The following is a 24294-nucleotide window of genomic DNA, read 5'->3' as shown; positions in this document are numbered from 1 at the left end:
CCCTCCCGGATTAGGTCACTGGGAAAGGAGGCGGAGCGCCGTCACGTGACGCTCGTCGCGGGGCTGTCCAAGATGGCGTACGGCCTGTGGGTTCTGAGGAGAAGGAAGAGGCGCGTTCACCTGTAGCCCGGAGCCGAGGCAGGGCGCAGTCTGGTTCTTTGGGCCCGCCCTGCGAGGCCTCTCCTTTTCGGCCGCCTTCTCCGGGGACTCCGCTGGGCAGCTGCGGGGCGGCTTTTCCATGTGAGTCCCGCGAAGGGTGATGGTGTGGCCGGACGGCGCCCGCAGTTCCTAAAAGCGGCGGCGACCCCTCGTTCTCGAGCGATGGCTTTGCGGGAGCTGAAAGTTTGCCTCCTTGGGGTGAGTGGAAAGGGCGGGAGAAAACAAGCGAGGCTTCTCTTTTCTCCTTTGTTAAAGCTGCTTTAAAAGTTCGTTTTGGATTTTCGGCGGCGCCTTCCTCGGAAGAAGAAAGGGTGTTTGCTCTCCATGGAGCTCGGCTGTGGTTTTCTGCGGTAATCGTTTCGTTAGTGGTGGGGCTGGGGGAATCATAGCTTAGAACTGAAGGTGGTCTGTTTCTCCCCCCCCCTTCCCCAGAGAAGTGCCTGAACAGCTTCACCCCAATTCTCGGCAGGTTTCAAAAAGGCGTATCCCAGGTCAGTCTTTTTAGGATTATCGTCTGACAGGCATTTGACTTCTGAAATTCACAATATGGATTTGGGTGGTGACGCTCCTTTTATTTTTATTTTTTTTCATCTTTTCTTTTTTAACTTCAAGCAGCTCCTCATAATGCATTTATTGAGAGTCCAGCCTGAGCTCCCTCTTGTAGGAGTTCTTTTCAAATATGTACTCAAGGCTGCAACTTTTAGAGGTTTTGTTCTTTCTTGGAGAGGAAAGGTATTTTCTAATTTGTTCTCCAACACTATTCCACTATAATTATTTGCAATATTTCTGTAAAAAACTGCTTAAAACATATGTGCAAATTCCCAGTTGTCAGATTTTGAGAGAAGTTTTTAAAATTCATTTAAAGAGTATGCAACAAAATCCTTTATCTTAAAAAAAAACAGGGTGATGGTTAAGACTACAGGAACATTTAATTGAGATAATCACAAGATTTCATTGTAAAAAGTTAATACTTAAAGAATGTAATTTGAATTAAAGCCAAATTCTGAGAGAGGTTTATAGGAGAAAAATATACAGTTTTCCAGAAAAGCAATATTCTCTGTTTACCAGAATTGTTCTGCATATAAAGGAGTTAATCAACATTGACTGTGCCCTATGGTTGGTACAAGTAGTCCTTGATTTACAACAGTTCATTTAGTGACTGTTCAAAGTTGCAACGGTGCTGAAAAAAGGGACTTATGACCATTTTTCACGCTTACAACATTGCAGTATCCCTGTAGTCACGTGATCAAAATTCAGATGCTTGGCAACAGGTTCATATTTATGACCAATGCTGTGTCCCAGGGTCATGTGATCCTGAAAAGCAAAGTCAATGAGAAAAACAGATTCACTTAACAACCCTGTTACTAAATTAATAGCTGCAGTGACTCACTTGTGGCAAGAAAGGTCATAAAATGGGACAAAACTCAAATGTTTCACTTAGCAACATAAATTGGGCTCAGTTGTGATCGATCATAAGTCGAGGACTACCTATATAGAATAAGGCAGAATATTTCATATATTATACATTAAATGGAGAAGAATGTGCATATTTTTAAGAACTTTGAAACAAACATACCTTTCCTTTTTCTTTAGAAATCCAGGTAGTCCTAAACAACCATTTGTTTAATGACAACAGCACCGAAAAAATGATTTATGACTAGTTTTCACCCAACCATTGTAGCATCCCCATGGTCATTATTCAGGCGCTTGGTATTTATGACAGTTGCACTGTCCTGGGGTCATGTGATCACCATTTGTAACCTTCCTAACTGGCTTCTGGCAAGAAAAGCCAATGGGGGAAGCCATATTCACTTAATGGCAGTATGAGTCACTTAACAGATGCAGTGATTTGCTTAACAACTGTGCAAAAAGTTGTAAAATGAGGTGCAACTCACTTAGCTGCCTCCTTTAGCAACATAAATTTTGAACTGAATTATGGTTGTGAGTTGAAGACTAGCGGTACCAGCCTTGCTGAATCCCAGGATCTTCAGCTAAAACTGTTATAATCTCTTTATAAAAATGTGAAGTCACAGCTGCCAGTTCTTTCCAAGAACCTAGGATGTTGTAATGTATCCATGTATTGTTCTTATTATTTTGTCCTGCCTTTTATATAAATCAAGGCTCCTCCTATTTACCCTTAACAACAATCACTTGATATGGATTGGATTGAAAGAGTCACCCAGCCGGTTTTTGTGTCTAAGGGAAGACTGCAACTCACAGTCTCCTGATTTCTAGCCTATCACCTTAACTACTACATCTTAAACTTTTTTAAAAAAAATATTTACCTTTGGCATAAATTTTGACCAAATGCTCAAGCCATTTCCTCCAAAGTCATGACATTACTGTTAATGATGGAGGTGTGGGGTTATTGTTTTTACTCTTTGTATATTGAGGTTTTATTTTTTGTATAATATAAATTCTCTAAATAAATAAAGTCATAGATGCAACATTAGCATTTGTGAAAAAATCATTGGCTTTTTGTCCATATTTGTACACAAAACAATTACAGAAACATCACTATACTTTCTCAAATACTTAACCCATACCTGCTTAATGTTTTTCCTCCTCAGGTTTATGAATTCATACGTAGCCTTTCATTAAATAGGGAGAGGTTGAATGAGTAACAACACCGTTTACTAACACCCTTGAAATACCTAAAACACCTTCTTTCCTATCCCAGTTGTTTAGTTAGTATACATATTTTTAGGGTGGATCATTTATTTGTATAGTTGTTGAAATTAGTCTCTGGTAAAGTATATTATGTTACTATGTTTACATGGCAAATGTTTATTTGGGAAAACATAGAAGTACTGTGTTATCTAAAATAACACTCTAGCAATAGACAGTATGAAGGCCATTTAACTACTTGCTGCTATTGAAGTTGCAGTGTCAGTTCAATAGCCCTTGTGTTTATGTGGTCCAGAAAGTTGGGTTCACTGAGTAAAGTTACTTATGAGTGCATATATAGCCCATATTTTGTTCATATTGGACAGAACAAAATAATATGACAATTTAATGCATATTTACTCAGAAAGTTCAAAATGTTTGTATAGTATAGTAGCTTTGCTCTATCATTTATTATTATAAATTTTATAATCATTATCTTATGTTACCTTAGACTGTTGATTATAGTAGATTCAAATAAAGTGCAGGTAGTCCTCAACTTACGCCCACAATTGAACTCAAAATTTCTGCTGCTAAGTGAGACATTTCTTAAATGAAGTTTGCCCCATTTTACGACCTTTCTTGCCACCATTGTTGTTAAAAGAATCACGGCAGTTAATAGCATGGTTGTTAAATGAATCTGGCTCCCCCATTGACTTTGCTTGTCAGAAGATCACAAAAGCTAATTTCTTTTTCCAAAAAATATTTTGATCCTGGAGCACTACAACCATCATAAATATGAATCATTTGCCAAACATCTGAATTCTGATCATGTGACCATGGGGATGCTGCAACAGTTGTAAGTGTGAAAAATGGTCATCAATCACTTTTTTCAGTGCTGTTGTAACTTTGAACGGTCACTAAACAAACTGTTGTAAGTTGAGGACCACCTGTAATGTTTCTGGTTCAGATATTAAGTTGCTAGTTGACATTTTAAGAATCCTTCTTTATCTATTTAATTGTTTCAAATGATATTCACTGGATAATGTTTAGATTAAGTTATTTTTTGTAAAAAGAAATTGATTTATTCATAGAAGTTGGATGGAAAATGCTGAGACTAGAGCTCCTAGAAATGCAGATAGGAAGCTTAAAATTACTTGTTTCATTTCTCTTTAAGGACACAGGTGTGGGCAAATCAAGCATTGTATGGCGCTTTGTAGAAGACAGCTTCGATCCAAACATCAATCCAACAATTGGGTAAGTATCTAAAATCAGCCTCTGCCTACTGGGCTGGGGGCCCAAAGAGGAGTGGCATCTTGGAGGTGATTAATGGATTAGATACTTGTTCCCTTCTTCCCAGCTTGATTAATTGAATTTTATCTGAATTTTAAATGTTTGGTTTTTATTTATTGTTTTAAGGTTTTCTATCCTATTTTAATTTTATGAGTGTAAGCTGCCTAGAATCACCTCGACAAAGTGGGCAGCATAGAAGTTTAATAATAATAAAAAACAGAAGTTCATATAAAACAATGAGCTAGAAAGCTAACAGTTATATAAAGTTTGTTTTTTTCATAATTTTATTAAAGATTTTGGTTACAGTAATAAGAGCAAATATAAACTAAACTTGCTGACCCCAACATATGGCCAGACACTTGCAGACAGATGGTCCCCCAAGTAGCCAGGCCCTGTGGCATGAAGGGCTTTATAGGTGATAACCAAAATCTTGAGTGAAATCTAGAAGCCAACTAGCAGTCAGTGCAGTTCTCAAAGCAGCAGAAACATCATTGCACATGCCACTGTATTCAGGACCAGCTGTATCTTCCAAGTAGTCTTCAAGGGCAGCCACATATAGGGTCCAATCAAAAAGTAACCAAGACTTCAGTGACTATCTGAAAGACTTCTCATTCTAGGAACAGATGCAACTGGCACACTAAATAAATCTGTCTGAAGGCTCTCTCAGCCACAGCTGCCATCTGCTCTTGTACAGGAGCTGTGAGTCCAAGAGGACCCTCAGATTTCACAATAGTCTCTCATGGAGAACTTCAATATAATTAATGACTAGATAGAATGTCCTCAGAACAAGGGAGGGGAGGGGATGTCAAAGAAACAATGTCACTTGACTTGTAGGATTGAACTGTTCTATCCAGGCCTATACAAGCAGGCACTGAATCAGGACAGCATAATCTGATTAAATCAAGACTGAGATGTGAAATTGGATATCATCAGCACATTGACCTTGCCCAGTGGTTCATGTAGACGTTAACAAAAGGGTAGAATGTCGAGCCCTATTGCACCCGACATGTCAGAGGCTGATAATGTGACCTCTTACCCCATCAGCACTGAATGAAACTGGCAAGGTTTTATATTGGAGTCAGCTATCCTGCACAACTAGTCAATTATCTATCTTTAAATAATAACGATAAAAGGGTTGAATAGTGGCAGAGCAACTTCAGTAGAGATGACTTTTAGTACTGATTATTGTTGGATAATCCATATAGAGTTCTTTAGGATTTATGATAAATCATTCATTGATAAGGATCAAATTCTAACTGAAGAATGAGAACTCGAAGAATTTCCTTGAAAATAAAAATGGGTACTTGTTAATTTTACCTTTTGTAGGAATAATGTAAATAATATTTACAAATATTTCTAGAAAGAATAACCATTACTGATATTCTATTGTTTTTGAGAAATGATTATGCCATAACACATTTTAGATTACTATAAACTAGTACAGCGGTTCTCAACCTATGGGTCGCGACCCCATTTGGGGTCGATCGACCATTTTTCGGAGGTCGCCAAAGGCGGTGATCCGCCATTTTCTCCCCTCAGGGGCGGCGCCACGCATGCGCGCCGCGCATGTGCATAACGTTTGTGTGACGGGGGTCGCCGTCACACAAACGTTGAGAACCACTGAACTAGTATATTTGGTATATTTGGTCATGGATCTTGCCACCTCCCATTTTGTAGATAATTAGTGTAGAAGTTATACTGTCAGACTGCTGCTGCAGATTCAACACAAGCTGAAGTATCTTTACATTATCAGGCTATTATACAAATGTTTTCTTTGTTACAGACCAGTAAAGTCTCGTTGTGTTTGCACATTTTGCTTTTAACTGACTTGTATCATAGACACGTCATTCTGTTTCAATAAATGTTCCAAACATGTTACCTTCAGAGGAATTCAAGAGCCAATTAATTCACTGGGGAAAAAAGAAATAAAATTTACAAATATTTCTCTAATTGCTTATGATTGATCATTTGGTCTTCAATTATCCTAAATTTATTTATAATTTTTAAAATACAAGGTTCAAATAGCAAATTAGGGGTTGCCTAATTTACATAGGTTACTAGCAAATACACTAAATAAGGCAAGATTTGCAAGAACACCTATCTCCTGCTATTTCTACCTGTCCCATGAAGCCTAATAGAGTGGACGTGAGGTCCCTTCTATGAAACAGCGTCATTTAGAAAAACCTAGAATGCAGGACTTCTGTCATTATGTCTGCCCTTTGGAACAAAATAATACCCCATCCCCAAGTAGGATGGCTCCAACTCTGTTGGGTTTCCATAAGACCCTGAAAAATCTGGGTTATCCCCAAAGCATTGAGATTGTTAATAGCACGGTACAACCTTGGTTGTGTTACAATATGTTGTGCTTCTTGTGATTTTTATGTTTATTAGTTACTTTGTATTTTTAATTCTATGTACATCCTTGTTATGAAATCTGCTAGTTGAGCAGCCATATAAATCATTTCAATAAACTGAAATGAATACTTGTTAAGCCATTTTTGAGAGCAGTACAGAAAATTATTTTGGAAAATGAATTGGGAATGCAAATAAAAAAAATTAGTGGCTGTTCCCATTACTTTACAAACAGTGCCGTAAGGATTTCAGAAAAATTTAAATCTTATTTGCATTCTACATAATGCCAGTTTTACTGTTTCATTTCATTTGTTTAAACTGCTAATTTTAACAATGTAATAGTTGGAATACTTCTGTTTTTCTGGGTAACATCCTGTACGCTAATACCATTGATGTAAGATGGGTTTCCACTTCTTAGCTTATATGAACACTCAAAGGCTTCCTGTATGGTCAACCACAAGTGCCTATGTCTCCAGTATCCATCCCCCATCCCATTTTATTTCCACATTCAGTCATAGTACGCATAGATATTTCGAGAATCTGAATTTATTTTATTTTTAATTACACCTTTATTTTTTTAAATAACCCAAGATAGCAAATATCCTTAATACTCCATCCTCCTCCTGTTTTCCCCAGAACTACCCAGTGAGGTGAGTTGGGCTAAAAGAGAGACAGACTAGCCCAGGGGTAGGCAACCTTGGCTCTTTTATGACTTGTGGACTTCAACTCCCAGAATTCCTGAGTCCAAATTCCTGAGCCCAAAGTCACCCAGCCAACTTTCATGCCTAAGGTGGGACTAGAACTTACAGTCTTCTGGTTTTTAGCCTGGGACCTTAACCGCTGAACCAAACAGGGCTCTCATCCTATATAGTATGTCCTGTATCCTGTATATGCTGTATCCTGAATTCTGTAAAATTGTTTGACCTTTCAAAAATCAATATAAATAGTTCGGTATCATTTTTTTCCAAACGCCTTCTAAACAATAGGCAATCCTGCACATTTGTTTTCCTTCAGTTGAAGACATCAGAGACTTTAAAAACTGTGATATTTTTTTTCCTTCCAATTTTGTTCAACATTTGAAGTATGGTTTAGTGATTCTACAATTAAAACCATTTAACAAAGTTTGAAGCTATTAACAGAATAACAGAGTTGGTAGAGACCTTGGAGGTCTTCTACTCTAACCCTGCATCCTTATTCTGCATCCTTAGGATGATTGTTCATATTTTAACAATGGCAAGAAACAAACTTTCATTTCAGAAACAATGCCAAAAATAACCATATTGTTCTGCTTAGTGATACACAAAACTATTTCCATGTTTAGGGTTTTTAATGTTGCTATTTGCTAAAGAAAATAAAAAGATAGAAACGAAGAATTTGTGTGAATATTTATTGCTCATTGCCTTTTTAAATAGTCTTAATCTTGTATTTATATCATGCTATGAATTGTTTAGTTAAATTAATTTGTCTAAAAGAAAAAAGAGGACCTTTTGACCTACACAGTAGTATACTCAGACAAAATTATTCAACAATCCTCCTCCATTCTAGACTCTGAGTAATTGAATGCTCAAGTATGCAATGAGAAGCAATTCAGACCATTATATAATTGGTAGAGAAATGGCAGTCCTTCCATTCTTGTAGTATAAATTGCAGCATTAAAAGCGTGCTATATCAAATTATTTTGCCCTCTAGTTCCAGTTTTTATTTTGTGTTGGTTGCACGAGGATAGGTTTGTTAAAGTTTTCATTGGGCAATATTTGTCCTAGATAATAAATTGAGGTCTTTCTGTTTTACTAAATAAAGCATGTGGATATATTGTGTCTTTTGCTTAATAAGTCCAGTAGGAATTGAAATGGAGTAAATAGAGGCTTTTAAGAAAACAAATAAGCCTCAGTGCCTTGTGCCCAACTTTAGCAAAATTCTGCCCCATGTAGCTTTTCCTAGTAATTAAATAAAGCAGCCAGTCCAGCAACCTATGTTGTAATATAAACACCAACAAAGCAACTTGAACTTTGTGCACTTTCCTCCCATTTTAAGATCTGTTATGAAAAGAAAAAGGAATGGATACTTCAGTCCACTCTAGTTGTCTAAAGCAGGGCTTTCCAACTCCTGGTTCGCAGCCTGGTGCCGGACCACAGCCTGTTCGGAATCAGGCCGTGGAAGTGGTGGGTGAGCGCACATGTGTACATGCACATGAAGCTGCATTTGTGAAAGCATGTGTGTGAAACCATTGTGGCTGCCACCGGTTCACTGACGAACGCTGGTCTAAAACATTTATCTTGTCTCATATGTTTTCTTTATTTCTTAGATAAAAGAAAACATGAAATATACAAATTTTTCCTTCCCTTGCATCTTTAAATTTATAAAATTAATCCAAACCTTAATATGTTTTATGAGAAATATGTTGATTTGCAGTTCATGGCTTTCTTTGTTTTACGGTATATTCATGTATTACATCCTTTTCAGAGCATCTTTTATGACCAAGACGGTGCAGTATCAGAATGAATTACATAAATTCCTAATATGGGATACAGCAGGACAAGAACGAGTAAGTAGATAAAGCATTTTTAAATAGGGGTTAATGAAATCTTTCTCTGTGACCTACTATTATTATTATAAGGGATTTTTATAGTGCTTTTCTTAATTAGCAGGAGTCACTTAGATATAGTATAAATGTAGATTTCGTACTAGGGAATTTCAGAATCATTCTCATTGTTTTGTGAAATGACACACTGAGATAAAGGATAGATAAATGCTTTTGTAGATATATTATGTCCAATCTTCATTGACCTCAGTACTTTTTTTTTAATTCTAGAAATAGTCTTATTCTAATATGTCCGTGGATTAAGAGAAAATGAGAAAATGAATTGGAAAACAATTTGATGCATAGTAAAAAAAATGCATAGGAAAAAGATAATATCCTTATTTAAATGTATACTAATAATTACTCTATGGTGCCTGGATCCATGCTAGGCTCTATGTATTCTGGGCCAGTTTATCTTTTGTACTTCAGGAAGTTTAATGACGCTTTGATGATAAGATAACCTAGGAATGGTATAGCATGTGAAGTTAGACTCATAGCAGAAGGATGATTACTTTTCCTCTTAAGACTGCTATTTTAAAATCATTATAATTTTCACTTCCCCATTCTTGGAAATGTTGTTTCAAGTAAGTTGAATTAACATTTTGCCAGTAAAAAATAGGCTCAAAATTTTAGCTTCCCCTCTTTGGTGATGTAATTATATCTGCTAGAAAAAATATATATTAAAAATGAAGCTTCCATTGCTCACTTCTTCCTTAAATGATGTCCTGCTTGAGGAAGCCTTTTTCTGTGCTTCATTAATATTTATCCACTTAAGGCTCCCCCACCACACATATGGATCTAAACAAGTGACATTCTTGAAAACTGCATGCAAAGCATTTGAAGAGGCATTTCACAAAACATGTTGGCTCCTCTTGAATATAGAGCTGCTTCGGGGCCTTTTCCATGAATATCTTTTGGGGCATGTATAGCCAGTAGTTCACTGAAGCTGCTAGCAAAGCAACTCTGTATTATGGGCAACCCCTCACTACAGGAACTCCCAACCTTCTGGAGGACAGTGTCATGTCAGCATTTTGAGGAGAGACACTTCAAAATACACACTTGCTATTTGCATCAACACACTTTAAAAAGTGCTCCTTTAAGTGTTTTGCATAGCTGTAATATATAATTGTTATTGCTTGGTATGTCCTCCATTTTATTTTTGTGTTTTCTTTTGAATCTTTAATAAACAAGTAAATCAACAGTCCCTAAAATTTAGGAGTGTCTACGCTTACTAGGTATTTTGTAATTTTGAAGTATGAAACACAGGGTAAAAGTATGGCTTTTTACATAAGACTAGTAGTTAATTGTCTCAGAATTCTTACCAATCTTCAGGTTTGAATAACAGAATAAACTTTAGCATCTATTTTTTTAAAAATATGTCTATATGTGGTTGAATCTGCCATGCTCGAAAAAATAGAGGATCTTTTTTTTTTGAGTAAAACTTGCAGCTCTTAAATAACATGATGTATTGTTAGCTTTGTGACTCAGAATTGTGGTCTTGTCCCCTTTTGTAACAACTATAGAAAAGGTCAGTATGACTAAGAATTTGGCTTCAATTTCCCACTCAGCCTTAAACCTAGTTGCTTTGAGATATTATTTGCGTTGATTCTCTTGCATAGCATGGCGCATGTGTAATAAAACTATATCCTTACAAGCAGCTAATATACCACTCGGGCTGCTTTAAGTGCTCAGTAAACAGAATTAAAATTTACCTTTATCTTTTATATCTTTTTTCTCTCCTTTCACTATGTCTAAATAATGCATTCTAGATCTTCTGGCTGAAGTTTTAAATTGCTTAAATTGCATATACAAATGAGAAAAAGTTTTTTTTCCCCATGTCATATTGCACTTAGCACTTATATGCCGCTTCATAGTGCTTTATAGCCCTCTCTAAGCGGTTTACAGAATCAGCATATGGCCCCAACAATCTGGGTCCTCATTTTACCAACCTCGGAAGGACAGAAGGCTGAGTCAACCTTGAGCCTGTCAGAATCGAACTGCTGGAGTAAGCAGTGAGTTAACCTGCAGTACTGCATTCTGACCACTGCACCCTCATATGTAGAATGATATGCCATTTTTTAAATTTCTAGTTGCTTTATTATAAATCTTTCTAGCAACTGTATGGATACATCATAAATGGATTCATTATATATCCTCATATTCTACAAAAATGCCCATTAGTGTGCTCTATACTATAGTAATATGTAATATTGCGTTAGAGATGGAAAATAAATTATGCCAGCATCTTTATTGCTTTACTTAAAAACAAACAATTGAAATAAAGGTATCGTCTGTACTGTCCCCTTACCGTTCCTCAATTTATGAATCCTGTCTAAAACGCCACAGAGTATCAAAATGTTTTATATTGGTTAAAGACATAAGAGTTTAGAATGCTCTAGGTACATATAATCCACTGAATTGTGAAACTTGCTAAGCAATCAGAGCCAATCGCTTTCTCTTTGTTTAAATTGCATTTCCAAGTTCTTATGCTTAGGTCTCATTTAGCTGTATTACTTGTTTGTTAGGAGGAAATGTGAGAAAAAAAACTGATAGAGGATCAGGGTGTCTTATAATGAATTTTATTTTATTTCTCTTACTCGTATTTCAATTCTCTTTTCATTTAATATTTAATGTGATTACTGTGGCACAAAAGCCATTTTTATGTGCTCTTTCTCTTTACAGTTTCGTGCTCTGGCACCAATGTATTATCGAGGGTCTGCAGCAGCTATTATAGTCTATGATATTACAAAAGAGGTAAATTAAATGCCTTTGCAAAATCTACAAATTTGCTGTTTTATTAAATTTACTGATCTTGTTGCTTCCATTTTAGGAAACATTTTCAACATTAAAAAACTGGGTAAAAGAACTCCGCCAGCATGGACCGCCCAATATTGTTGTAGCAATTGCTGGAAATAAGTGTGATCTTAATGATGTAAGGTAAATTAAACAGGATCTTATCCAGCTGTTGGTAATATTTTACTACAAATCTACCAGTAAAATCTACCAGTACAAACTATACTAAGTTCCAAAAATATGTTGATACTTTAATCCTTAATTAATTTTAATACATTGAAGAAGAGGCATGAAACACTTAGGCTGTCTCAAAACAAATGTTATTAATTTTTTAATATTCACAACTAATTTACTTTCATTTTAATTACTGGTCACTATGTTAATCAAACCACTGAAAGAAAATCGGGCTATGTTTTAAATAACAAAGGATGGAAGGGATGCAGCATGAACTGTATATAACTATGTAAGTGTCTTGCATTGGATTAAATCCTGTTTGGACAGAGAGAGAACAGAGCATAGTTCCAAAATAATTGGTTGAGTGGAAGGCAGAATGCTGGGAAATAGATGTAGGAATACTGAAATTAAGCTTCATTTAAACATCTAATTGCCACCTATCTTTTCCTGGGCATACATTACAAAAAATACTGCCTTTTAATTATCAGTAAATCATTATGGAACCAAATGTTTATGTTTTATGAAGTGCAGAATTATCCACACCCCTTTTGTTGCTGTATTTTATTCAATCAATCAGTCAATTTCTATAGCTGCCTATTATATTGAACCACTAATGTTTTGGCAGCCTAAAGAGATGTACTACCACCACAAATTGTGTTAAACAAAAACTGATTATATTTCCACATCTCTCAGATAAAGTGTTTTACAGAGTTTGGATTAATTATAGAAATAACTGATAATGCTACATTGATTTGCAATTAATTTTCTTTGCTAAAATGAAGGTAAATCATACTGCTTATTTATAGTATGTATTATTTTCCCACCCTGCAGAGAAGTTATCGAAAAAGATGCTAAAGACTATGCAGATTCCATCCATGCAATATTTGTAGAGACTAGTGCAAAAAATGCAATAAACATAAATGAACTGTTTATAGAAATAAGTAAGTATTCAATGTCAGTAAATCACTAATATTTTTTTTCTTGGGTTCCTGGTTACTAACAAAAAGGAATCTTATATTAACTTCATGCTCTGCTTCTACCAGTTTTACACTCTCTTCATAATTGGTATCACTTTCATTTCATCATTAGGATGTAGAAGTTAATTTGAACTTCCAGATCATATTTTGGCAGAAGAATAAGAAAAGTACCAGCATTAACATTTTTCATTCTGTTAAATGTCTTAACTTTGCTAATATGTAGTGGATTTATTTCATATCACTAGAAAGAGAAGATATGGAATATACAGTAAACATTAGAGCTGTGCAAAATTTTTGAAATCAGTATTTTGATGTGAGAGAAGCACCTCTCCTCAAAGTATTAACTATCCACATTATAAACACATGTTCTTGTTCCCAGTTTTCTGTGGTGGTATAAGAAAAATAATACCATTTCTCTCCTGGGAACTGAATTTATAAACATGGAGATGTTTTATATGCAGCTGTTCCTATGAACATGTTTAAGCTTCATTTAAGCTACCCAGGATCATGTGTTAATAGTGTATTTTATGATAGTTTGGTACTGTCCAAAATATTTATTTTTGCCTCAGCAAATTGCCAGTTTATTGTGTAAGAACCTTTGGTTCCATGGAGAGAGAGAAAGAGAAAATTATCAATATTTCCTATCACTACCATTTATAATATCTAATTAACCTGATAAGACTTTGGCAATTTTGTGTGGTACTTTTATTTAATTAAATGAACTTTAAATGCTAACTTTATAGGTGAGCTTTTTTCCAGGTTAAATGTAGAGTTAATCATTAATCATTCAACTTGTAAGATGAATTCCAAGCAGTTTGAATAATTTATTAGGTAGTTTACCAGTACTTTTGTTTAATTCAATAAACACATAATCTTAGTATTTGGAGGGTTAATATTTTTATTATAATTTATAATATAATGACAGTGCTAAAATGAAAAGAAAAATAAGAAAAAAAATAAAATTAGAACAAAGAGAAGAAGTAAAAAAATAAATTTTGAGTTTTGCATTTTTTATTGAGTTGTTGCCTTTTTATTTTTTTCCCTTCCTCTTTAACTCTTCCCCCATATCCATAAATCATCAGTATTTCCTTCATTGATCAAAAAATATCCATAAAAGGTTTCAAGTCTTTTTTAAAAAGTCTTTTATTGTTTTTTTCCCTGACATGTAATTGTTTGAATGGATGTCTTGAGAAAAATAATTCTCTATGTTTTTATGTATTATCAAATTTATGAATGTCTTGCAACGGAGCTAAACTTTAGGAAGGAGTCTCTATTTATTTATCATATTAGTATAGTCACCCATTTTACTTACAGTCTTCCTAAATTGTTCTTTTAATATTGTTTAATGCTGTTTTTTCCCTACCTCTGCAGGTCGTAGAATTCCATCAACAGATACCAACCCTCCATCTATTGGTAAGGGCTTCAAACTTAGGAGACAGCCTTCTGTGACAAAACGCAGCTGTTGTTGATGCTGAGACCCACCAAGCTAGCTTTTATAAAGTATTTGGCCTTAAACATTAAGGGTTTATTTTGAGTATCTATTACTGATACTGGATCCTGATCTCCCTGATATTCAAAGACCCCCAACATGGACCATTTCTGGTATTCTTACATACGTTCCGTGGGGATCATGCTGTCAGACTGTTTCCATGTGTGCAGTGTACAGACTACTCTCTTACAGTCAAAGGAAAATCACCTTTCATTCTGCTTTAACCTTTGAAGAGGAGGGTCCAATGTACAGATTATAAGCCTTGATATTTCATAGTTTTGTAGAAAAACATTGCCATGCTTTTGTAATTGGGGAAATGAAACTAGCACTTTTTGTGGATTTTGGAGGGAGTGGGCTAGAAAGTAGGGAAAGAAAAGTTTGGCTTGGTTTTAGTGCCATTCTGCACTCCTCCTTGCTGTTACTATAAGCCTTAACATTTTCATTGTTGCTTCTTCGAAGACTAGAAAGAACAGATGATTGATGTGGCTACCAGAATAATGATACTGATAAGAGTGACCAAATCAGCCCATTCAGTACCCAATCTTAAATTGCACTTTTTATTTTCTGATATTATTATAGAAATATAAATAAGAACTTTGCTTTTAAGCAAAAAAAAAAAATAGGGAAAGTGTAGCCTTAGACAATCTTAGCTCATTATATTTAATTATTTTATAGTTAAATAGACATAGATTCTTCTTAATAGACTTCCAGTTAAGATCCTAGTAAGAAGCTTAGATGAAATAAGTGAAAATTTGACCACAACTGACAGGTATCAGTTGCTGTCAGTAGCCTTAGAGCAAGCATGTTAGGTGGGATATATTTCTAATTGCTTAGCATAAACCATTTTATACTTATTTATGAAACCTGTGTCTGAAGTAATATAAATTATGAAAGTGCCATTGCTAAAGTTAGGATTCTTGTTTATTTCTCTCTCTCATTCATGAGATGGATTATGAGAGAAAGTCCTACAAACAATTGCCGGGAATTCCAGCCTGAGCATGGGGCCTTAAATCAGTTGGCATCCTCTAGAATATTACTGGGAAAGATTTCCCTCACTATCCAGTAGAGGTTGCTGCTAGTGTACTTTGAGGCTTTCTTTGGGAACAAATAATCCAGAAATGGCATTCAGAACTAACTGTCTGGGACAGTGTAGATGTTGCTTCCATGTAGTTGAACTCATCTCGTTATACCCTCTTTTAAACAGATTATTTCTTAGCTTTGGTTGTGCTTTCCATTTATTTTAAACTATACATTAATCTTGCCCCATCACATTATTTCTCATCATTTATTTTTGTTGTAAATAGAGAGCAAGCATACCTCATGTTTTTTCTCTTTAAAATATAGGCAGGTAAACTCATTGTGTGTAAAATAATTTATAAGGCTTTGATATTTCCTATTCACTGGAACATATCTGGTGGCTTGCTCTTAATTTGCCACTTAAAAGGGATTTGCAAAGGTTACGTTGGAAATAGAGTTTATACTTTTATATTCTATACCATATAATTCAGCATTCTTGGGAAATATTATTGTTAACCAATGCAATTGGAAGCATTGAGTCAAGATAAATTTCAGCCCATATGAATTTGTCTAAGAGTTCAAAATTCTAATTTTGCAGTATGTTGTATGTTTTATTAGAAGTTTCTCTGAAAAGAAAAAGACAATTATGGAGTATTTGGCATTCCCGCTAATCAAATCTGTACATTAATAATGAAATGTATTGTGCATTCCATATCTTTCCATGTTTATGTCATTGGTTTGCTCTGAGGTTTACTTTCAAGAATCAGCTGAGGACATTATGCCATCTAGTCCAAAGAGCCATATACTGGCAATAATTATTTAGAATTTATTGTAGCTTGGAGAGATTGGCATTATAAGTCCAATAGCTTTGACTGTTCACTGTTTTATCAAGGATACAATGTTTGTCCAGCAGCATATGTGGAACTGAATGTGTGAAAGAAAGATGTCAGGGACGTATTTACTGGGATGTTTTCAAGGCAGTTTGCTCAGTACATTAAACTGAAGTCTGAATAAGGATCTTTTCCAAGACTTTAATTAGGCTTCAGCAAGAACCTAGCTGTCAGTTCCTTCTATGCTAGCATTGGACCATGCCTGAGAAATTCCCTCAAAACTCTTGTGCTGTTTCAGAGACCTAACATGGGGTGAGGAAAGCAAAAATTCCTGGTAAACACATTTAGGACCTTGAGTGCTTAAAAGGACTTTTAAGATTCAACCTCATGTTAGTTAAAAACCCTTCTAATGAATTGGAGATAATTAGGCTGCTTCTGTACCAACATATAAATAGAAACATAGACTGCACTGTTGATGTTACCTAGTTTGGGTAAACAGTGTCTGCAAGAAAACAACCAAGTTCAGAGAGCACCAAGGACCCCTCATTTCAAGCCTGAGCTACAAATATTCTCCTCTATTAGATAAATCATTGTCCTCCAGTGCAGCCTTGTTTAGATATAATATTGGAATGCCAGTGCTTATATGCTTGTCCAAACTGTTATTAAAACTTCTTCACATGGCCGTTTTATAATCATTCTGTTTCTTGGTGGTACTTTACTGGTTAGTCTAAACAAGTCTTAAAAATAGTTAATGCCACACATAAAGAGAGGTCAAGCAAAAAGCTTATTTTGGAGAATATTACTCATGTCTGCGGCAGCCAACTTCATCTCTGCATGATAGAAGCACCTTGCCATTATTTAAGGCTTTCATCGTTCAATTACGCTATTGTGATATTAATTAACTACTTTCTTACAATTGCCTATAATTACAGGATTTCTTTTTATTTCACCTTCTCTGTAAACAGAATATTTTCACATAACACCAGTTGCATCTTTTGAAGCTGCTGCTATAGGTAGTCCTCGATTTACGACCACAGTTGGGACCAGAATTTCTGTTGCTAAGCAAGGTGGTTGACATGGTTGTTAAGTGAATCAGATGGTCATTATCGAATCCAATTCTCCCCTCCCCCCCGCATTAACTTTGCTTGTTGGAAACTGGCTGGGAAGGTGGCAGATAGCGATCAAGTGACCCCAGGACACCGTAAGTGTCCTAAATACATGCCATTTGCCAAGTGCCTGCATTGGGGATGCTGCAATGGGGATCCTGTGACCATGGGGATGCTACAATGGCCATAAATGTGAAGACTAGTCATAAATCACTTCAGTGCCATTTTAACTTTGAACAGTTGCTAAACAAATAGCTGTAGGTCGAGGGCTACCTCTAGTGTTACCTTGTATTACCGTGTGGCTCTGCAGAGTGACATTTCAAGCCTAAGCTGTGGCCTTGGCTGTATTTCAAAAACTTCTCTTCCTCTCCCAAGTCCATCAACATCAATTTCACTGCTAATGGGTTAGCCTGCCTTAAAGTTCACTGAATGTACTCAATCAAATATTTGTCTTGAGATAATGTAAATCTAAATCCCAACTGATTACTGGAAAATGGGGGTTATTTGCAGTAACTCAGTGCTATCTGCTTATGGCTATGCAAATTAATATGAATTTTGGGCTTTAGATCTCCCCCTGTAAATATTTGGGAATTTTTAGTTTTCCACTTACTGAAGTTAAATTGTACCACGTGAGTTACTTGTAAAGGGGAAAAAAATTACCCACCAATCCTGCATTGATGCTAGATCTCATTCATAGGGCTTTTCTGGAGAGGGAGGAAGGTCTGATGTATATAATTGTTATGTAGAGTTATAGCACCCACAAAGAAGTCGAGAGTATGTCCTCTTGTTTTTTTGTCCGTTGCAATATATTAGTTTCATGCAACAGCACAAATCTTGTAAGAATTAATAGAAAGGCATCTGGTAAGAAGATGCTGCTCATTCAGCATCATGCTTATTCCAGTATAAATTAAGACAAAGCTGAAGATAAGATTTCAATTACTTTGGAGATAGTGAGCATATAAATCCATGTGAAACCTCATAAAATACAAGCGAATAACTTGCAATAAACAGCCTGCTTGACATATTCTCATGGTGTAAGTGTAAGTGCACATGGATTATGGCTTTGATATGCATATATTTTAAATAGCAAACCTAAAGATCTCTCCCAATATCAGGTATCATTCTACCTTTCGTTAAATTGTGGTTTGCACACTGCAGTAAAATAGTTGGACGTTTATGTAGGGAACTCACTAGTTGGTGGCCTATCTAAAATAGTCACTGCACAAATTTTAAAAACATGACTTAGCATGTAAAAAGCAGTGGATGAAGAGAAAATGTATTTTGTCTTGATTTAAATAATGATTCAAAAGGTAATGCAGATATCTTTACTGAAAATAACCTTTTGGTGGCGTCAGATCTCTCTTACTACAGTCAGGACTAAAAGAAGTAAACAAGTATCTCCTGACTGGAGACATTTATTAGAGAAAATGATAAAGGTGGCAGCCTAAGAATTCTGACCCTGCACCCTTAGGGAAGGGGAAGAAGGCCCACTGCTTTGGGGAATGCAGGACATCCTGCACCTGTGTATTGTTTGCACAACAGCTGCTAGGCCTCCCGATCATTATGAAGATCTACTCTTACAGGTAGTTGGGTTCAAAAGAGCAAAGGCTCAAAGGAATCTCTTTCAGCATTCTAGTTAAATTTAGTGTTATCTAGTTATTTAAATATATATATGGCAGAGTTATTTTTGAAAGCATATCCAAAATAATCTGAAAACACACCCATCAGAGTTCCAGTGGGAGCCTGAGAGATATTCCAGCGTCCATTTGTCAAGATTTAGCATTCAGATTAATAAACACACACATACCTTTCGGGCTGCCCACTGGAATTTAATTGAACTTACATGGTTGTTACTCTATATTCAGAAGCATCAGTTCAAAGAGTTCTTTCAAGTCAAGTAGCACTGCAGTGTAGAGGATTAGATGGTTTAAGCCCTGCAAATAATACTAGTCACCCAGAAAGAAACATAACATTTCTGGCAAATTATTTTTGGCTTCTTAAATATGTAGGACCTGCTGACAGTCTTTAGGTATCAGCTGACATTGCTGTATTAATTCCCTTTACTGTTCCAACCTGAAAACAACAGGAAATATACAAACAGGAAATGGTAGAACTTAAATTAAGGGAAATAGCTGTTTGGTCAGTCACTGTAAGAACGAAGTTAGGTGAGCCAAATGTTGAAAAGTACTCTTAAATTGTTTCATCTTCCATTGTGATCAAGATCTATTGTAGCTCTTGCTTAGGCCTTTAAAGCAAAGAAGGTGAAATGTGTCTTAGCATTTTCTCATATCTTTACTTTGTTGGTCTTTATTGTTACACTAATTTTTGCTTCTTAAAGGAATTACAAAGTTGGCCTACTATGTCTTTGCTACTGTAAGAGTATTTCCTGCAGTGATTGGAGGAAAGAGAACTCTTGCTATGAATAGCAGAACTATTTCGTTTAGATCACAATGGGGTGTGCCTTGCCTCAACTGGACTCTAGTGTATCATATTGATTGCACTGCATTTCAGTGGATGTTTTTGGAATGTCCTTTTTCTGTACTGTGTCTGCTGAACAGGAGAGCTTTTATTTTTAGTAGCTTGGATCAGCGAATCTTCCTCTGGATGATCTTGGGGGAATTCTAATTTACAGCAGGCATGCAGCCATTTGAACTGCCTAACTCACCACTCCTCATCTATAGTTTCACTTTATAAATAGCTGCAAGCAGGACTACACACATTTAGGACATTTCCCAATGAAATTATATTTCAAAAAGTACCCAGCTTTCAGTAGTCAATTTTCCTTGAGCAGATATTTTTTGAGGAATGTCAACTTCTTATGATGAAGGTTAGGGATTTTCTAATAACTCATTCTTTCATGAGAGACATACAGGCAAGCATTAAATAATTGCCTTCAATTGATTTTTCTCCCCCTTTGAAGTTACCAATAGGATATTTTCATTCTGTATCTTACATGAGACATATATAATTGCATTCAATTTCTTGCTCCCTGAGAAGCTTGCATCCAGAATTAAATCACTTCAGCATATTAAAAAAAAAATCAGAACAAAACATAATGATATTCTCATCTCTTCCTTCCTCTGTAGCAAGAATGCTATTATAGACTTGTCAGAAGAAACAAACCTTTCATTTTAAAAACTTTTCTTTAGTATACTAAGAAGCCTACGTAAAAATTGACATTGCTTATTACCTAATTTTTATTAGGGTCTCGAATATTAAACCTGATACAGTTTGCATACAAAATATATAACTGAGCCCTTTCCTGTATGCAATTCATGCAAAATAACTGTAATGCTTGGCAGACAAAATTGCATGACATTCTGGAGAGCCACACTAATCAGATAAAATATATTTATATCAGTATATAAATTGTGTTAATACTGAAGGTGGGTGATTTTTGTTACTTTTTGTTTTTCTGTCACTAAACTATTGTGCTGATATCTCTAGCTAGGGCAGAAGGTGGAATAAAGGGCCTGGCTAGCTTAAAGTTTCTCTGTTGGAGGAAACAACAGAGGTCAGACTCCTGAAGCCTTTATCTGCCTATTCCCCTAGAAAATGCAATTAGTCTGGTACGATTTTTGTAAATAGCAGAACTACTTTTCATCTGCTCATGGAATTGTTCTGGTTCTATTTCCAGATATTTCTTCTAGTTTCAGCTTAGCCTTTGCTTGCCTTGACAACTCTATGGGGAGCCATAGGTGTCCCTAACAGAACATGATGACATCAAAATAACAATTATTTAATTGTGTCATGCCTTCTGACACTATACAAGTTGCATCATTTGCGTGTTATATTTTCTTATATCCCCATTGTCCCAAATCCACTCTATCCCCTGCAGATAGCTATGTGGCAAGTTGTTACCTTGGTGTAGCATTAAATATATTATCTTACATTCAGTGGAACTAGTAAAAAGGCTAGCCTTCAGAAGCTTTTTATCTTGCTGAAATGTTTTATAAATAAAGTATTTAGAAGAAATGATTTAATTATAGTAGCAGTAGCTGAACTCAAAATGTTACTTTTCTACAGTCTGGTTGCAACTCAGAAAAATGTTCTTAATCCAAAGCTGGACTTCTTTTGCAAGATTACAATAAGCAGTACTGTAGAGTAAGGACTCCATCCTTTCTTTTCCAAGAGGTACTGTTTGCATTGAAAATAAGCTTACTCACTAAGCCAGGCATGGTTGCAACTATTTACAGTAGAAAACGGGCCATATATAAATTCATAAACATATTAATAACACATCTGTTTGGCCTTTAGACCATTATACAGATCTGATTTAATCAAGATTCACAACTGCATCTTGCCAAGCCTGAGAATTTCTTTGTCTTGGTTCTAGAAGTAATCTATATGGAAGAAAAAAGTAGTCAGTGAATCTTTTTGCCACACCAATTCTATCCAGACCACATGTACCTTTAGCTTTCTAAATTATTACATACATGGAATGGTAATTACAAACGATTATGGTTGCAAGTGTACACTCCTTTTATTTAGTTTATACAGAATTCATTTTAGACTTCCAGAAATCGAGCAGCACTATAATTCAGAAACACCTATGTCGTTAGCATTTGTGCTTATTGTGAAGGAAGAAATATTAAATAACACCATAAAGAACACTGCTCTTTTCAATTTATTTATAAACAGGTCTCTAAGTCCTATACTTAGAATCATCACCATTCTTCATGAGGACTACATTGTGCAGTTTGTGGGGAAAACAGAGGGATCAAGGATGGGAAAAATATAACTATGGGGATATGTCTGTGGAGATTTTCAATCATCAGGTCATGGTTGTCCCAAAGATCCTGTTCAAAAGACAACTAGACTTTGTTTTTTTCCCTTGAAAACATTTCGCTTCTCATCCAGAACTGAAGAAGCTTCTTGGATAAGAAGCAAAATGTTTTCAAGGGGAAAAAAAGTTCAATTGCCTTTTGAACAACATTTCCTAATATAACAGAATAGGGGTAGAGGTGGTACATATCCACTTACTAGAAAGAGATCAATCTTCAAAATGATATCCCAATGGAGACATGGGTAAACAAAATGAAAATGAAATTCTGCAAAGAAAGATGTGTCAAGTACAAGATGGTGGATAGGAATATACAGAAGCCTGTTTTACAGTGAGAGTTTGGAAAACATCAGTTATGGATGAAATGGGGTAAAAATGAAGAATTTTGCCTTATAAAAGTACACTGGTGAATACAGGCACCACTACTTGAGAAGGATTTGATTTTTCGTTAGATTTTATTTAAATTGCATTCTCAGATTTGAGTAGTGCGGTTAAAGAAGCAGATTGACAAACTGGAAAGGTTGGCTCAAAAGATAAAATCTTATAAAGGGAAACTGGTAATGTCTGTTTAGGTAATAAATGACTAAGGGGAAAGGTATGTTGACAATTGTTAAACTAAAAAAAGAGGGAGGTTTTGCTAAAACCCTGGAAGTGCAAAGAGAGAGAGAATGTCCTTTGAAATTGTTACTATTTGACCATCCCTATTTTCTGCTACAAAATGGCTTGTGAAATATAATTTATAGGAAAGGATTATACTTAGAAATTGTTTAGATCAAGTTAGAACAGATTGTGCCCCTTCAGATATTGCGGTGATTGCAGTGATTCCAAACCATAAGCTAATACAGCGAATCTCGAGCGCACCATTTATCTTATAAAATAAATAATAAATTATCCTAATTTATTTAGGATTTTATAAACTGCTTCAATAACAGCAATTAAGTACAATAAAAGAAATACAATATATAATTATGGTTCAAAAGGTTCAATAAATCCTTAACATTCCTGGAGTTGACAGTTCTGCACCCTTTAAAATCCCAAAGGTCTTCCAGAACAACCATATTTTTTATCTAAGAGTACCAAGGGCATGAAGCAACCATCTTTAGTGCCCCATATTTTTTTTTTACTGAAAAGTTTTATACAAATTTTTAATACAATACAATATAATATCCTCCCTTACCCTCCCCCCCTTACTTCCCAGAGCTGATTACAGGGTTAAAAAAGAGATAAACAAACAAATTCTAACGAAACTTATCCAACTATACAAAAATAAAACCTAAAATACTTTAACTCAGATACAAAAGAAAAATTTCAAACAAAAGCATAATTAACAATATAAATAATTCCCATTTTAATGTTGAATCTTATTACGGCAGCAAGGTTATTGGTTGGACAATATTGGAAGAAAGATTTTTTGCCTACTGTAGAAGAATGGTTGCTTAAAGTTTCTAATTTAGCAGTGCTCCATATTTTAAGGAGGACCCCCATTAGCACACCAGCCTAAGTTAGGCAGAGCTTTCCTGGCTGCTGTGTGAACCAGGAGTACTAGAGGATCCCCAGATTGTAGGTCCTTCTTCTCAGGAGAAGAGTAAAAGATATAGTAATCACAGAATCAATGGCCTTCTGAATGAATAGGCCCTCTGTTTTGCTCCAGTTGAGCCTGAACTTGCTTCTCCCTATTCAACCAGTATAATAATTTCCAGAAATTAGGCGAGAGCTTCCACTGCTTCTTCTATTTGGCCTGGGGTGGCAATGAATAACCTGGTATCATCTGCCCTAATAATGCTGCCTTATTGCAAACCAGAGGGTGACCTCTTCTAGTTATTATAGAGAGGGTTGCGCTCCGAAGCACTCCCTTAAGGCTACCAAGGGCCTTCCCACGTGACCCGGGTCTGTTTTAGAAACTTTCTTGCACCACAGATTTGAGTATAATTACTCCAATTCCTGGCTTAATCTTTTGCTGTGCAGAAATTAAGTGAATGGGGTTTTTTTCTGTATCATTAAAAGAAAAGAAAAAAGCATTGCTAGAGAAGTCTTTTTTCTTCACCCTAATTCTGAAAGGTCACAAATTGCTGATTGACTTCTTGAAATTAACACGTTGTTAGTCCAAGGGTACAAACTTTCCTCTAAATGTAAACA

The 24294-nt window shown here is 35.6% G+C and overlaps 1 protein-coding gene across 1 annotated transcript; it reads left to right on the top strand.

The window, feature by feature from the left end:
- The first annotated feature begins 53 nt into the window (after window positions 1-53).
- On the top strand, window positions 54-16964 carry RAB22A (RAB22A, member RAS oncogene family). The gene is made up of 7 exons (XM_039318464.1): window positions 54-357; window positions 3941-4020; window positions 8872-8953; window positions 11672-11743; window positions 11820-11926; window positions 12788-12897; window positions 14305-16964. The coding sequence occupies exons 1-7, from the start codon at window positions 322-324 to the stop codon at window positions 14400-14402; spliced, it is 585 nt and encodes a 194-aa protein (XP_039174398.1). The 5' UTR covers window positions 54-321; the 3' UTR covers window positions 14403-16964.
- Window positions 16965-24294: the final 7330 nt, after the last annotated feature.

The sequence above is a fragment of the Crotalus tigris genome, unplaced genomic scaffold (assembly GCF_016545835.1).
Source record: "Crotalus tigris isolate CLP2741 ecotype Arizona unplaced genomic scaffold, ASM1654583v1 scf7180000021368.232200, whole genome shotgun sequence".
In the NCBI taxonomy this organism is placed as follows: Eukaryota; Metazoa; Chordata; class Lepidosauria; order Squamata; family Viperidae; genus Crotalus; species Crotalus tigris.
This window is presented reverse-complemented; position numbering and strand designations above follow the sequence as displayed.